Here is a 15,114-nt window from a genome sequence, read left to right as displayed (position 1 = left end):
CTGTTTGTCACATTGCCCACAATTTAAGACAAATTTACTAACAAATGTGCATTTATTTACAATATTTATTTGCAATACGAAAACATGATTTTTATACATTACATATTACTACACTTAACAGTAAAAACATCACACAGTTGTAAAAAGCAATTGAAAAAAATGTTGTTTATGCCCGACATTCTCCAATGCTGAGGACTGTGATCTCTTTCCCTTGGCATCTCCAAGCTCCCACCTCACACTCTGAAATCATCTCAGGAGTCCCGCCCTTTAGAGAGACACACAGGTGGGCGGAGTCATCTGAGCAGTCCTCAGGATCTATGCATTCACATTTAAAACCTGGGGATACATTTACACATACAGATTTACATTTATATCTATGCATTTGGCAGACAATTTATCCAAAGCAACTTTTTTCAGACCAATGAAAAATATATATATATATTGCAGACCTGGAATATATGATTAGACCTGCACAACAAATGAGTCTCGAGTCATTGACCCATGTTTAAAAAGGTTTTGATGTTTTATTAAGAGCCTACCGTCACATGTCTCCCACTGATGGCAGTCCTGACAGGATGTGAATTTGGTTTCTGGCCAACTGCATGCACTATCCTGTATTAATGAAAACTTTTGCCCCAGACACTGCAAGGCCCCAAGCTGGCAGATGCTCATTCTGTTCACCCGGCCGGGACGAACAGAGGCACAAATGTGGGGTGACACCCTGGTCAATGTCACATAGAGGTTTGACATTAATGCAAGCTGCTTTGTATTTTCATTATTACTTTTTGTACGTAATACCTTAACCAATAAACTTACTTGCATTCATATGGCATTTTGCAAACACACTGATCATTTGCCTGTTTTTCCCATGGTTTGCAGAGTAGGCTTGATTGGGTGGGCACTGCTTCCACTATTCAGAAAAATAATGTAAGCAATAATTGAAACCAAGTACCTGATTGTTGTTTTATAGGAACGTACGGCATACCTATGTTGCATCGGACAGTCTCAGGTAATGGATACCAGCTGAGGCCAAGTCGGCACATGATTTCTGCTTCGCCTTCTTTCTGCATCCCACTTGGGCATAACAGGGTCACTCTCTCACCGATCAGATAAGCTTGTTTTGAGGGTGTGGCAATTACATTACTCAGAACAGCTGGAGGATCACATGCTGTTTCTGGTGAATACACAATGAGAAGAAAAATACTTTATTGTAATTCTCTATTTTAATGCTAAAACAGATGTAAAAAATAACCTTAACATACATTAAACGAGGGAACTCAAACCATTTAGATAGCTAGTAATCTCCAAGCACCACCCCAGACAGCAACATTTTGTCTGCCCAGATCCGGCCCACACCTGGTACACGTGGAATCCACACATACCAGATGTGGGCCGGATCTGGGCAGACACTATGTAGCTGTCTGGGACCTTAACAACTACATTGCAATGTTATGGCAACCACCCAGTCCACTTTATAATTACTATAATTTTGTACATTTTCCTTGATGTATAGTTTAATGAATTACTTTTGCACTCCATGGGTGACATCCTCCAGGTCAGGTTCTCTGTACATTCAGCAATTGGATCACCAATGTGATCATGTCCACCTGCACAGGTGTACTCAATCTTTCTGCCCACTGGATAGATGTCTTTTGGGTCCTGAATACACAATGGATTAGATTTAAAACACATGCCTGTATTGAAAGAGTTTTCACTAATGTGTGTATTCCCACGGCCCCTCGATTTCCCCTGATTAGGGAGACACTTACCAAAACAAATCCATTTACCAAAGGCGGTGGAGTTTTACATGTCTTAACTGGTGTCAATGAGGGATCAAAGCATTGGGGCTCCATCATTCTAGAGTATGAAAAAATGCCATGAGTCTAGGTGTGCACAAAATATAAATGAAAAAAGGGATAAGTCCACAGATTCTCATTCTCACTTGAGGTGTTCAAAATCAGGCTCTTCACAGCTTATACGCCCTATGGTCTCTCCTATGCAATTCCTGCCTCCGTTTCTTGGAGCAGGATTATTACATGAACGAGTCCTTGACTTTTGACCTTGAGAGCAGCTACTCCAGGCAGACCAACAGCTCCAGCCTCCTTCAATCACTCCTATAAAGCATGATCAGTTCGACATATTTGAGACAAGATGAACAAGCTTGTTACAAATTAACTTTAAGGTGTGCCGACTTTAATATTTTTACTCATTTAGAATTGTGCAGAAAATGCATTCTCTCACTGAATGACTCTTAAGAACCAGTTCTTTTTAGTGAACATACAAACAGTGTAGTCTGATATCTTGAATGACTTTTGGTCTTGTTCTTTTAAGTGAATCAAAAAACACACAGCATGATCAGTGGGTGCGTCATAGCTTCTAAGGTCGTGAATGAGTATATTGTGTACTAGTGAATCAAAAACACACCCATAATATGCATTCAAATCGCTTTCGCTGTATTTTTAACACGGTACACCAATCTGTCTGCACAAAACCACTTTAAGTCGAACACCACTGAATACTTCACTGAACTGGATCAAGCAGTGCTGTTTCTGAATCAACATCTGACTCACTCACTTACTGAACTGCACGTTTGAATCTTATTTTCAGAGATGTCCGTAGCGAAATTTTTTGCCCGTTGCATTACTGACTAATCTTCTGTATTACAACCATACACATTTGAATGTTATTTGTAAGAAATGAATGAATTTCTACCTGATTGTTCTCCAAGGACATGGCCGTTCTGGCAGGCGTTACCACTGGTGCCTGGCCTGCAAACACAGGTGCACAGACCTTCAGAGAGCACAGCCATACCGTTGTTCTGACACGGTTTGCAGTGACAGGGGCTCTGCTCCTCAAGATAGGTCTCCAGTGCCCTCTTTAGATGGAGCTTCTTTAGCCCGGCACATGGCACCTCTTTGACCAGTTCATACTGTGGCCTCAACTAGGAATATGACACCATGCTGTAAATGCTTCTCTATACTTACTCTATATGTTTAAGTACATTACTGTTTCTGCACATATGCTTCTGATATCTTAATTCAGACATACCTTCTGTTTTATTACTTTAGGGAACTCCTTCACTGATCCAGCCCATTTGGAATACATCTTTTTGTTACTGTCAGGGTTTTCCAAGTCTAAGAGACTAAGGCCAGCGATATAAGCGGTATGTCCTCCAATAATGTCTGTTTTTACTGGCATCTTATGATTTTTGTTCTCTGTAAAACATTTAAAAGGGTGTGCAGCAAAGTCTATCAGGTCATAAGAATCAAACCTGAAACTTAAATATACATTTAGTGACAAAGACTTAGCCAAAGAACCAGTCATTTAGACTAACCGCTGAAACTCTCAATTGTCTTCATCAGTTTCACACACTTGGTTGTTTTCTTTTTATAGAAGAGACGTCGCTTCACACGTGTAATACACTGGTGGAAATCAATGTCTGTTTTACCTGCATTAAAAGAAAATGTATAAAACTAAATGAAACAATGAAACATACACAAATGCCCTATACACAAAAAGACAGTGTACCACAGCATGAAGGGAGACATTTTTTAAATTATACTAAAAGGTCTTCGACTTGCTAAAAACTATAAACTATTAATTAAACGATAACAGTTTAAGAATAAGAATTAAACTATAGTAAATTCTGTGTAACAGGTTGTTCAGCAAAAGTTTCAGGCATTTTTTAAGGCAAATTTGCATATCATATATGATACAGTAGGCTTTAAAGGGTTAAATAGGGATTTTGGTAGTGGGGAAATTTTAAAATTGAATGGTGATTCTGGCATCCATCAAACAAAACCTGGGCCGAAGTCTGTAAGAGATGGACTAGGCTGACAAAGAAACTTGTTTGAATTGAAGACTTCCTTATTGAATATCACAATTAAATTTTAACAGAGAAAAGGGAAAATTAACGTACTCATCTGCATCATATAATTTGCATCCAGCTCCAGCAGAGCCCGATACTGGCCACCCAGAGAGCCCTCTTCCATGTAGTGGGTACCATAACGCTGAATAAAGAATTGATAAGCTGATGGGTCATATGCGCTGGGCAGGGCCAACAGATCCTTCCAGAAGTCTTCAGAAAGAGGGAGGTACTCAGGAGCATTGTTCTGGAACTGAGCCACCTCTACCTCATTTCTTATTATCAGCAGGTGATAGGTCTGTGAAACAGAAATAACAGCATTTAAAATATAATATAATCAAATATTTTTAACAGACAATTTTTTTACATGATGTACTGAATCTATCGTCACCTTGTCTTGTTTCAGTTTGTTATGAAAGGTTTTATGATCGTGACCTCCTCTAATTCTCTTTCTTTCCTCTTCATGCCTCATGTACGACCAGGAACTGTCATAGTACTCATCACTGAAATCATTTTCTACCCTGACCTGAAAGGAAATGATAGGAACTCTTAGTTTATATTATTATGCCCTAGATATCATTATAACATTAGACATTGGCCAAAAATGAACATTTTACTTGAAAACTATATCTGAGTAGATTTTGCGGAAGTCTGTAGAAATCTCTATGGTCTCCACTGAAGACATTCCTGCAGAGCCCACCAAAGCTACGAGTGTTAATGACACCGGCTTTCAGCTCCCCCGTCAACACATCAAACCTATTGGATACGAAGCAAATATTAGTTTGCTGTATAGCATTATTCCACTAATATTATATTTATAATTGTACTATAGGGGCACTTCTCAATCGGAAGGCTGCATCCTAGTAAGGCTGCATTTCTCGGCAGCCACGTCATCAAACTTTGTCAAAGGACATCTTAATTTAAAGGATCCTTTGAAAGCAGCCTTCATTTTGCGTCTTTCATTTAGCCTGTTTTGAAGGATGCATCATTCTTCGCGTCCTCCAATTACCCACAATCCTTTTGTTCGCATTCCAATTCACACACACACACACACACACACACACACACACACACACACACACACACACACACACACACACACACACACACACACACACACACACACACACAAAAGAATGTGCAGAAAATTAATCTGCACTGAGCTTGAACAATCTCACTATGTAATGCAAGAATTATATTTATCTCCCAAAAATGATTTTGGAGATAAAGGCATTAAGTTGTTTTTGTTGTAAATTAATTAGCCTACATGTAAACCACTGGGAGACCACAGATGGTTGTCATTACCTGTACTGCATTAATAGAAAGGCTAACGTAAAGGTTTTTAATCTATAGTATTTTTCATAATTAAATTTTAATTGTATGTTCGCTTCGTGACCGTGGGGGCGGAAACATGTACATTTACTAGACCACTTACTAGACCCTAGTGTTTAAAGGTGCTCTAAGCGATGTTGGGTGAGGTCACTTCTTGTTGACGTTTAAAGTATTGTCAAACAAAACGGAGGCTAGGTAGACCCTCCCCTCCCTCCTCCTCATCTGCTCACTTACCCCCCAAACCCCGCCCCCAAATCCTTCTGGTCGGTTATTGGCTGGAACAGTATGTTATGTTTTGTGGTGCGGGTTAGCCCAGTTTGTTTTTGTTGCGGTTTTTGGAGCCTGGGGTGTCTGCAGAGACCGCGTTTTTTTACAGTGTGTTCAGGGGACAGGCAGCTAACGATAGTGAGGAGATGTTTGCTGTATGTGACAAAAAATGTTTTGGCCTAAAAAACGCGTGACATCCCTTAGAGAACCTTTAATGGACAGGAGGACTATAGACTACAAAGCTCCTGGACTAGGATTAAACTAGGAAGAAAGGACACGGCTTAATGCAGCCTTTCGTTTGCGAAGCACTCTAGATTATACTAAATGTAAAAGGTGTGTTTTACCCTCTTCCTGTGAGGTCAGAGTTGGGCGGAGGCTTTTGCTCATTACACACTATAGTGCCACTACAGCGCTGCTCATCTAAACCGTCTTCACAGTCATGATCTCCATTGCACACCAGAGATGGATTGATGCACTGACCTATAAATAAACCAACAATGAAAACTGTAAACTGACAGGACATTTGTATAAACAAATTCAATAGCACAGTCAGAAGTGACTTACCAGACGTGCAGCGAAATCTGTTTCCGCACCCTGTCTGAAGGGGGCAGCTTTTCTTTGGAAAACAGGATTGTTTCTGTATGGCATCGCCTTTACAAGTGCTGCCTCCAAACTGAGGGAATGTCTCTACATGACGCAATCGAACCTGAGAGAAAACACCATTAGTAGGTAAGTCATTCAGTTGTGGCCAGTGGTCAGTAGCAATATTTTCTAGAGCTGCTTTAAAGCTCTGTTACCTGTGTCTTGGTACAGCCGTCACACTCTGACCAGTCCCCATACGCTCCCCACCTGCAGTTTACCGGCTGCTCACACCTTTCATAACAAACGCGTGTGGCGAGTTAAGATGCAAAATGTCCAGCATTACTTCTTTATAACTGCATAAAATCTAGTATTCATGCAGCACTCACCAAATATAAGGCAGAAACGTGGCCAGAACTAATAAAACAGCTGGGCACATCTGAAAACATCAGTGTTATTAATATTTTGAAATAGCTTTTATTTTTATATATTTTTCAGTATTTATTTTAATTTTAGTTTAAGTAGTTTTTTGAAATTTCCATTAGTTTTTTTATTATATTTTTTATTTAGATTTATTTTTTTCTATATTTTAGTTAGTTATATTATAGTTTCATTTTTTAAAGCTTTTCATATGATATTTATAATTTATTTAGTTTCAGCTTTATTTTATACTTACCAAAAATTGTTTTAGTTTTTACTAGCTTTAGTAAACAATAATAACATTGGACAAACATAATCCAGCTATGACTACAGTGTCATTACTATTCTTTACATCTGCGAATCATTGCCGTACCTTTTTTTCTTGTTCTTTAAAAAAAAAAGTTTTTTGTATGAACAACTCCTTACCTTAATGCTGTAGAATAGATAGATTGAATAGAGATACAGAAATGAGCCCTGCTCATATACAGGGGCTCTTAAGGGATTATGACATCATCCTGCCCTGGTCAGGAATTCCCAGCATGACTCAGCATGCCGGACATTCAGTGCTGGCTCGTTTTCCCTCACCCTGACTTTGCCAGTCTATGTTTCCTCTCTGGGATTAATGTCACAATTTCACAATCTAGTCTTTAAATCTGCAAATTTCAGTAAACAGTGTATGCATGTTGTTTTTGTGGCTTTAATTTGGAAAACTGGATGGGGTTTGTTTAGCATTGTAAGGAGGGTGGTGAAATAGTGTTCTGTTCCAAACCCTGCGGAACACACAGACCTCTGTCTTCAGATAGTTGTGCAATATCTGTTGTTCAGGTCGATGACCAATCAGAGAGTGACACAAGGGTCAAAAACTTCCACTGAGCTGAGATCTACTCAATAGTCTGCTATGTCTCAGCTTTGTTAATTAATTTGGTCTTTTTACAGAATGTCATCAGGATTCCTGTTTACAGTATATTGAGTTACATCTTAAAGTAATAAAATGACTGCTGACAAAACAAATTTTTAAAACAAACGTTATGCCAACATTATTTATTTCAAATTGTGGCAAGAATAAATGATTCAGTATAAAGTGGCCGTGGCACAGCTTCATTATTTAGCTAAAAACTGACATTTAGAGATATGTAGTTACCAACCACAAACATTAAAATACAATTAAAATAAGTTTCAGTGCATAATAATATTTAACAATACTAATACTAAAATATGCAATGTTATATTCATTCGGATTCCATCACTTCTGTTAAAATGACAATGTCATTTCAGACACATTATAGCTTGGTAATGTCTTAAACCTTACCTTAAAAGATGATGTTTTAACTATTGGACAGTTACTGTGTTCTAGTATTCTATATTTCTAACAGCAAGTCTCGTCTTAATTAATATGGTATGGAGAATCATGCATATATTTAATACTGAAATCTGTTTTTATTCCACATCCGAAAAAAAGCTGTTGAAATGAAGGGAGTCCTCTCTCTTGCTCTGGTCCTGTCTCAGCATACTGGCAGAAGGAATTCGTCACTTTAAATCCTCGGTATTACCTCATATCTGTTTCATTGGTTGTAAGTGTTGAGACACCTAAAAAATACCAAAATGACTTAAATCTTTCCCCCCAAATACTAAATCTAAATGAATGTGTGGGAGGATAATGTTAATCTAATCCTGTCAGTCTAAACTTATGACAAATTTATTTTTCACAAACAAGATAGTTGCAGACACATTTCAAAATTTGCCAATTTTTACAAAGAGACTTTACAAAGCACAATGTTTCAACAGCACATAATCTTGTTTGCCTGGATGAATTAGGATGCATTTTTAATTGCATATAACTTTTCACCACAGCCACTACTGAAGTAATTCAACAATTATGACTAACACATCCCCAGTTACACTCCATCAGTTCAGTAAATGCATTGTGGTTTGGTGTCTGTCAGTCTTACCTCAAACTCCGTCCCAGTGCATGCTCTGATGTCATCTGGTGTCAGTCCTTCCCAAATCTCAATGAGAGTTAAACCCTTGCTCTTATCTACATCAAACACTGCCTAAAACAAGTGACAACACACATCACACTGTGCTTGAAAGGATCCAAGATAAGTTAAAAGACTGTTCTGTCTCTTAGATGCTTTACTGACCTTTTCAGTGATTATACGGTCAACACACTGTTTTCCAGTCAGGGGAAGTGTGCACTTGTCTAGGATTTTATGCTTCCCACCCTTTAAATTGAAGGTAAGAATATTACAAAGAGTGACAATAAATGTTAAAGTGTAATGACTGTAAATGAGAGAGTAAGGATTCAGGGTATTGTACCTTTGCAGAATGTTCCATAGTGACCACTACTTTTGTGGCATCACTAGAGACCAGGTCCATCGCTCCGCCCATGCCCTTCACCATTTTACCCTGAGAGAAACACATGGGTACATGTCAAACCAAGCAAGTAAAAACATACGGCATGTTTTTTCAGTGATGATACAATAAAATATAGCATGAAAATCATACTGGAATCATCCAGTTGGCCAGATCTCCATACTTGGAAACTTGCATTGCTCCCAGCATGGTCAGATCAATGTGACCACTAAAGCAAAAGGGTACAAAAGGTGAAGTTAAAGTGAAAGAGAAATATGGGGAACAACATAAAAATAATCCATTTCTCAATTGTGACACCCTAGAAATCCTGCTCATTTCAAGTGCAGTTTAGTTTAATCATAGATGACTGATGCATTCAGACACTCACCCTCTGATCATGGCAAAGGACTCATCGCTGGAGAAGTAGGCAGCTCCTGGATAAACTGTTACTGTCTCCTTACCTGAACACACACACAGGCAATGATCTAAGTGGTAAATAAGGACTTGATTTTGATTATATTATATTTAATTATATTATATTATATTACAATCTCTCTCAAACACACACTTTCGACTGCGCCTATAACTGGCTGCAACAGTGGCACATCCACATATTTATTTGCCACAGGTTTTATGTCTGATATTTTGTAATAATTATGTTTTAATCTCTCTCACACACACACACACGCACACTTTTGGGCTGCTCCTGTTACAGGTTAACACAACGGACCATCCGCATATTGTTTTGTCACAGGTTTTAAGTCAGATATATTATATTATATTATATTATATTATATTATATTATATTATATTATATTATATTATATGCACCCAAGATTTTCACTCACTGTTACACTCGTTTATATGGTGTAGTGACAATTAAGGGACTATAAAATATGATTAAGTAAAAACAAGAGAGGTCACTGCACCAGCATTGATTAAATCCGGATCCACTTCACTCTCTGTTGGATAGGGACCCTAAATGGACAAAAATAAAACAGTGGATTGGAAGTGAAAAATAGTTGGGAAATTACTCAGGTTATTAAATAACAAAAACTCACCAGTCCCAAAATTCCATTCTCACTCTGCAAGTGGACAATGGTTTCAGGACTTATGTAATTGCTGGCCAACATAGGGATTCCAATGCCAAGATTTGCTGGGAAGATAGTCAAGGTATATTTGGGAATAGGACTGTAAACAATTGTAACTTTTGTTATTTATCATGTTGGCAGTTTTATCTGTAGTCAAGCTACTGAAGGATACCATACATTCCGTCCTGAAACTCCAGTGCAGCTCGCCGGATGATTCTCTCCCGGGTTATATCTGAGTCCTGTTTGATTTTAGGTTTCTCTTCCTTATTCGACTGAACCATCCTTTTCTATAAGTAAAAGAAGTCCTGAACATGACTTACACAATCTTGTAAAGTTAAATGTGTACTAAAATGAACAATATAATGGAATAAACAGTGATGTTCATCTGTCTTTCTCGCCTCAATTCGTTTTTCATAGCTGGCTCCTTTCACTACGCGGTCTACATAGATTCCGGGGATGTGAATGTCTTCTGCCGCAAAACTTCCAATATCAACAATCTCCTCAACCTGTGGACCAAAGTAAGACATTTTCAGCAAACAGGACCTCAAACACGATATTTCAGCAAATATAAAATCCACAAAGATTATCACAAATTGAAAGGTCACAAACCTCCACTATGGTCACTTTGGCTGCTTTACACATAGGCTGGTTGAAATTACGGGTTGTTTTCCTGTTTAAAAATTATCACGTGGAACAAAGTTTAGTAATAATGTGATTTACAATTATTCTACAAACAAAGAGATTCCTTAGATTGATACACAGATGAAGTCTGACACCTAGTGGACAAGCTAGGGTAAGTATTTTAGGAAGAAAATGCCATGAATTAAGTCATTTTAATGCAGGAATATCTTAACCTGAAAATAAGATTTCCTGCTTTGTCACATTTCCAGGCCTTTATCAAAGCGAAGTCACCAGTGATGGCTTTTTCCATGACATAATGTTTGCCATTAAACTCTCGAACCTGGACCAAACAATCAAAGGACAAGAAATTGATCCACACAAGTATTTTTTTTCTGAAGGTGAAAAAATTACAAATATTTTTAGGACAATTTTTGACAGTGATTTGCATCAACACACCTCTCTGCTTTCGCTTGCAATGGCAACGCTGCCATCTTTGTTATATTTTATGGGTGAGCCGCCCTCCTGGATGAGAGTGCCGTAGCCTGTGGGAGTAAAAAACGCTGGGATACCTGCACCACCAGCCCGTATCCTCTCTGCTAGTGTGCCCTGGGATAGAATCAAATCAATCAAATAGTATTTATAAGGTCAACGCATGAATTGTGATTTGCAACCTATTTTACTTCCTTGATGTATTTCTAAGTAAAAAAGGATATTCAGTGAGGGAAAGAAAGTTAGATTTTGAAGATTGTTCGATTCTGGGTGTTAGCCAAGACAAGAGGGTGTTAGCATGTTTGCTAATGTAGTGCCTAAATATATATTTGGCTAGTTCTTGACATATAGCCTATTCAAGATTACAAATTGAAAATTTTCTTTGCTGGAATAACATGCACTGATGAATTGCTCACAATAAGACCAGGAGCGTATAGTAATTTTTAAGCGAATAAGTTGATTTTGGTTTGATGTTGACTTTAAAGCTATGAACATTTTGAAAAAGAAAAAGTTATCCTGACTATATAGGCATGGAGAATGTAAATAAGTTAAATGATCTACCTGAGGGGTAAGCTCTAATTCGAGCTCGCCTGATAGATATTGTCTCTCAAACTCTGCGTTTTCCCCAACGTATGAAGATATCATGCGATTTATCTGTTTGGTTTTCAGAAGCAAGCCCAGGCCAAAGTTATCCACCCTGTCATCAGAAACAATCACTTAGTTATTTAGTCAGACATGAAATCACATTATACACTGGTGTTGCTGAAAGCCTTGATTCCTGAGGGCCCACTTCCCTTTTTCCCTCTTTCCTGTCCCTTGACCGGTGAGTTCGGTCACGTTAGGGAATTCTCTGAGAACAAACATGTCCCTTTGCTGACATTTTAATTAGAAATCTCTCTCACCCAGCATTGTTGCTCACAGCCGTGATGCCTTTTACTCCTGTTTTCAACAGGCCACTGATTAAATTCTCCGGGATCCCACACAAGCCAAAGCCTGGGACAGAAAAGGGGGAAATTAAACACAAACAATGATAACGCTTGGGGACGCATTATGTTCTATCTACAACAAAAGAATATCAGTGGAGGAAATGCTATTTAGTACAAACAACTTATCAGATACAGTACTGCATCCTTGTGCAGAAATACATGTATAGAGGCCACATGCAGTGGGCACATGTATGGATAAGGATTAGGTTCCTCCTTTTACCTCCGACTAGAAGCGTGGAGCCATGAGGAATGTCTCTGACGATCTCTGTGGGATCCGAATAAAAACATGCACTCCATGACTGAGAGGTTGAGAAACGTGAAATGTTGAATTCCTGTGGGGTAATATGACAGGGAGAGCACGGCACACTTTTAGGCACAATTAAAGTGAAAATGCATTTTATTCCCTTCATTAATTAAAGTATTTTTGCTACTAAAATTATGAAACATTGAATGTGCTGTCGTTTTGAACCTCTGTTGATGCCCACGGTTGTTTGAATCAGGCAAAACTTTAGCTCTTTGAAGAGAAGTTCACAGTAAATAACTATGTAGCATTAAAAGTTAATTAGGCTATATCACTCATGTATTTTAGTCTCCTTTAGCTTTTATAAACAGCTGCATTAATAAATAGAGACAAATCAGCACATTTTGTGATTTTATTTAGGCAAGATGAAATGTGCTGAGTGCCAAGCTTCATGCGTCACAAACAACCTGACAGCGCAACATGGACATATGGACATGCTGATATTGTGCAAACATCATTGCTGTTCAAACAGAAAATCAATACAGCAGAATTAGTTTATTTTAAACTTTATTTGAATCTGTTCCTCTGTATATGCAAAATATAAAACTTTACAAAGTGAATTGTTTGGATGTTTGATTTGCATCAATATCTCAAACTGATTATAGAGGGTAAAAAATGCTTAACTCTTTAGACAAAAAGATTATTCAGGGATTGCCATATATTGACATCTCTCCTGATGTCTGAAACATGCATTTATGTGATTATTTGAACAAATATTTACTTTTCTTTAAATATTAGTGTTCTCAGCAATTGTTACTTACCTTACCATGATGAATATAAATACATCCCTGAGCTCTTAATGATATTAGTCTTCCTCTGAGAAGAGAATTTGACCTAGATAGTAATCTCTGAAATGACATTTTCAGAACAACTTAACTTAAACTTTTTACTGGAAAGTAATCACTGTCTACTACAGGACCTGGATCAATCCTGCACAGTTTTAAAATAGGGCAAAGGGAAGGTTTTCAGGGGGTTAGGGACTGTTTGAAGTGTACTTTTGTACTCTGTCATTGTAGATCAATGAATCCCATCCCAGCACCCCCCACCCCCACCCCTGTTGCTGGCTTCTGTACATCAACTGAAACTACACTGTAAAAAATGATTTTTTGGTAAGGTAAATACGACTGAAAAAAAACCCAATGTAATTTACAAGAAAAAGTTGTTTCAGGCAAGAAAAAAAAAAACTAAGTAAATTCCATATCAGTACTTAATTCAAGCGAGTAGAAATGAAAGCGTAAATATCAACTCAATAAAATTAAGTAAAAATTACTCAACTTTTCTGATACTGGGGTTCCCATCATGCACTGGACCTTGCATAATTAATGAGTTTCATTTTTCACTGGTTTCCAGCTGTATTTGCACTGTTTTATCATTGCTTTTGTTGTCAGGATTAGTAACTTGCCATTTTGTGACATTTCGAGTAAATTTTCTGCTCAAAATTCAATTCTATACTTTATTGCCATACAACTCGGTGCAAGTTGTTAGGGATTTGCTTCAGTGTGCTCGTTCAACAAAAAACATAAATCAACACAAACAATATCCCACATGGGATGACACTTGAGAAAAGATAAAGATAAAGAGAACACGCCACTCATCATGTACCTGGATGACAGTCCAGGAGACTATAGTGGCTGATGTCAGGTAGAAGTAAAAATTTGCATAAAGATACAGAGCACAGCTCCTCAACTTTACAATGAATAAATCTATAACGTTAATATGATTGGCATAAAATATATATATATATATATATATATATATATATATATATATATATATATATATATATATATATATACATATAAAATGATATAATAATAAAACACTTCTAAAAAAGTTCAAATTATGCAGACTTATTCAGAGAACCTTTTTTTCATAAGGTACTGGTTCAGAAGCTGAGAGCTGTTTAAAGATTTAATGGCTCTGCAGTATGTGCTGTTAAGGAAGCGGGAGGTTTTTGTCTTAATAGCTCTCAACCTTCTTCTTGATGGGAGTATAGAGAAAGGAGAGTCGGCCGGGTGAGTATCATCTTGTAAGATCTTTAGGCCTTTTTTACGAATATGGGCCTCGTAAATCTCACAGATGGAGTTGAGTTTAAAGCCAATGATTTTTGAGGCTGTGTGGACCATCCTGTCTAGCTGCAACCTCTGCTGGACAGTAGAGTTGCCATACCAGACAGTAATAGAAAAAGTGAGGATACTCTCGATGGCAGCTTGGTAGAACTGCAGCATACCCTTACAGGCCACCCCAAATTTCCTCAACTGGCGAAGGAAAAAAAGCCGCTGATGGGCTTTTTTCGTAATGTTTAGTATGTTATCATCCCATTTTAAAGATGATGATATCGTAGTGCCTAAAAACCTAAAACTGTCCACCCTCTCCACCACCTCCCCATTAATGTACAGGGGCTGGGACAACTTCCCCCTTCTACGGAAGTCAACCACTAGCTCCTTAGTTTTGGAGACATTTAACTCTAAATTGTGTTTGGCACACCATTCAGTCAGTGAGAGGACCTCCTTTCTATAGGCAACATCATCATCCCCAGAAATGAGCCCCACTACTGTTGTATCATCTGCAAATGACACATTCAAACACAAAAACGATCCATCAAATGTTACCGTCATTGTGTATTGTCTACCAAGTATTGAGGACTTTGCATTCACATCATGCTTAACATCTGACATGATGAAGTATAAATTACTTAGTCTAAGTAAAACACATACTATAAATGACTGGTATAAATCAATAAAATTGTTTGAGTGAAACTAATGCAAAGGAAATTTCAACTAAATCGATACTAATCAACCTTTTACTAGC

The 15,114-nt window shown here is 37.8% G+C and overlaps 2 protein-coding genes across 5 annotated transcripts; both read right to left on the bottom strand.

Moving 5' to 3' along the window:
- Positions 1–51: 51 nt before the first annotated feature.
- On the bottom strand, positions 52–7,912 carry LOC143740871 (complement component C7). Of its 4 annotated transcripts, none has more exons than XM_077232987.1 (18): positions 7,773–7,912; positions 6,433–6,482; positions 6,262–6,337; positions 6,029–6,170; positions 5,809–5,944; positions 4,483–4,621; positions 4,257–4,391; positions 3,920–4,163; positions 3,335–3,448; positions 3,049–3,215; positions 2,713–2,941; positions 1,943–2,114; positions 1,770–1,857; positions 1,527–1,659; positions 986–1,174; positions 817–910; positions 540–721; positions 52–336 (listed from the first exon to the last, which is right to left on the bottom strand). In XM_077232987.1, the coding sequence occupies exons 2-18, from the start codon at positions 6,480–6,482 to the stop codon at positions 167–169; spliced, it is 2,460 nt and encodes an 819-aa protein (XP_077089102.1). In that variant the 5' UTR covers positions 7,773–7,912; the 3' UTR covers positions 52–166. The 4 variants fall into 4 exon arrangements, with proteins under 4 accessions (XP_077089102.1, XP_077089101.1, XP_077089099.1 ...); XM_077232986.1 differs by lacking the exon at positions 7,773–7,912 and adding an exon at positions 6,890–7,078; XM_077232984.1 differs by having other exon boundaries at positions 5,809–6,170; positions 7,773–7,905.
- On the bottom strand, positions 7,475–13,263 carry LOC143740872 (succinyl-CoA:3-ketoacid coenzyme A transferase 1, mitochondrial-like). The gene is made up of 17 exons (XM_077232988.1): positions 13,065–13,263; positions 12,223–12,334; positions 11,919–12,009; positions 11,578–11,713; positions 10,984–11,133; positions 10,761–10,867; positions 10,516–10,576; positions 10,305–10,412; positions 10,079–10,193; positions 9,877–9,971; positions 9,745–9,793; positions 9,204–9,276; positions 8,969–9,044; positions 8,780–8,869; positions 8,605–8,685; positions 8,413–8,514; positions 7,475–8,050 (listed from the first exon to the last, which is right to left on the bottom strand). The coding sequence occupies exons 1-17, from the start codon at positions 13,161–13,163 to the stop codon at positions 8,015–8,017; spliced, it is 1,581 nt and encodes a 526-aa protein (XP_077089103.1). The 5' UTR covers positions 13,164–13,263; the 3' UTR covers positions 7,475–8,014.
- Positions 13,264–15,114: the final 1,851 nt, after the last annotated feature.

Source organism: Siphateles boraxobius, unplaced genomic scaffold (assembly GCF_051911475.1).
Source record: "Siphateles boraxobius isolate OS27281-9 unplaced genomic scaffold, OSU_SipBor_1 18, whole genome shotgun sequence".
NCBI lineage: Eukaryota > Metazoa > Chordata > Actinopteri > Cypriniformes > Leuciscidae > Siphateles > Siphateles boraxobius.
This window is presented reverse-complemented; position numbering and strand designations above follow the sequence as displayed.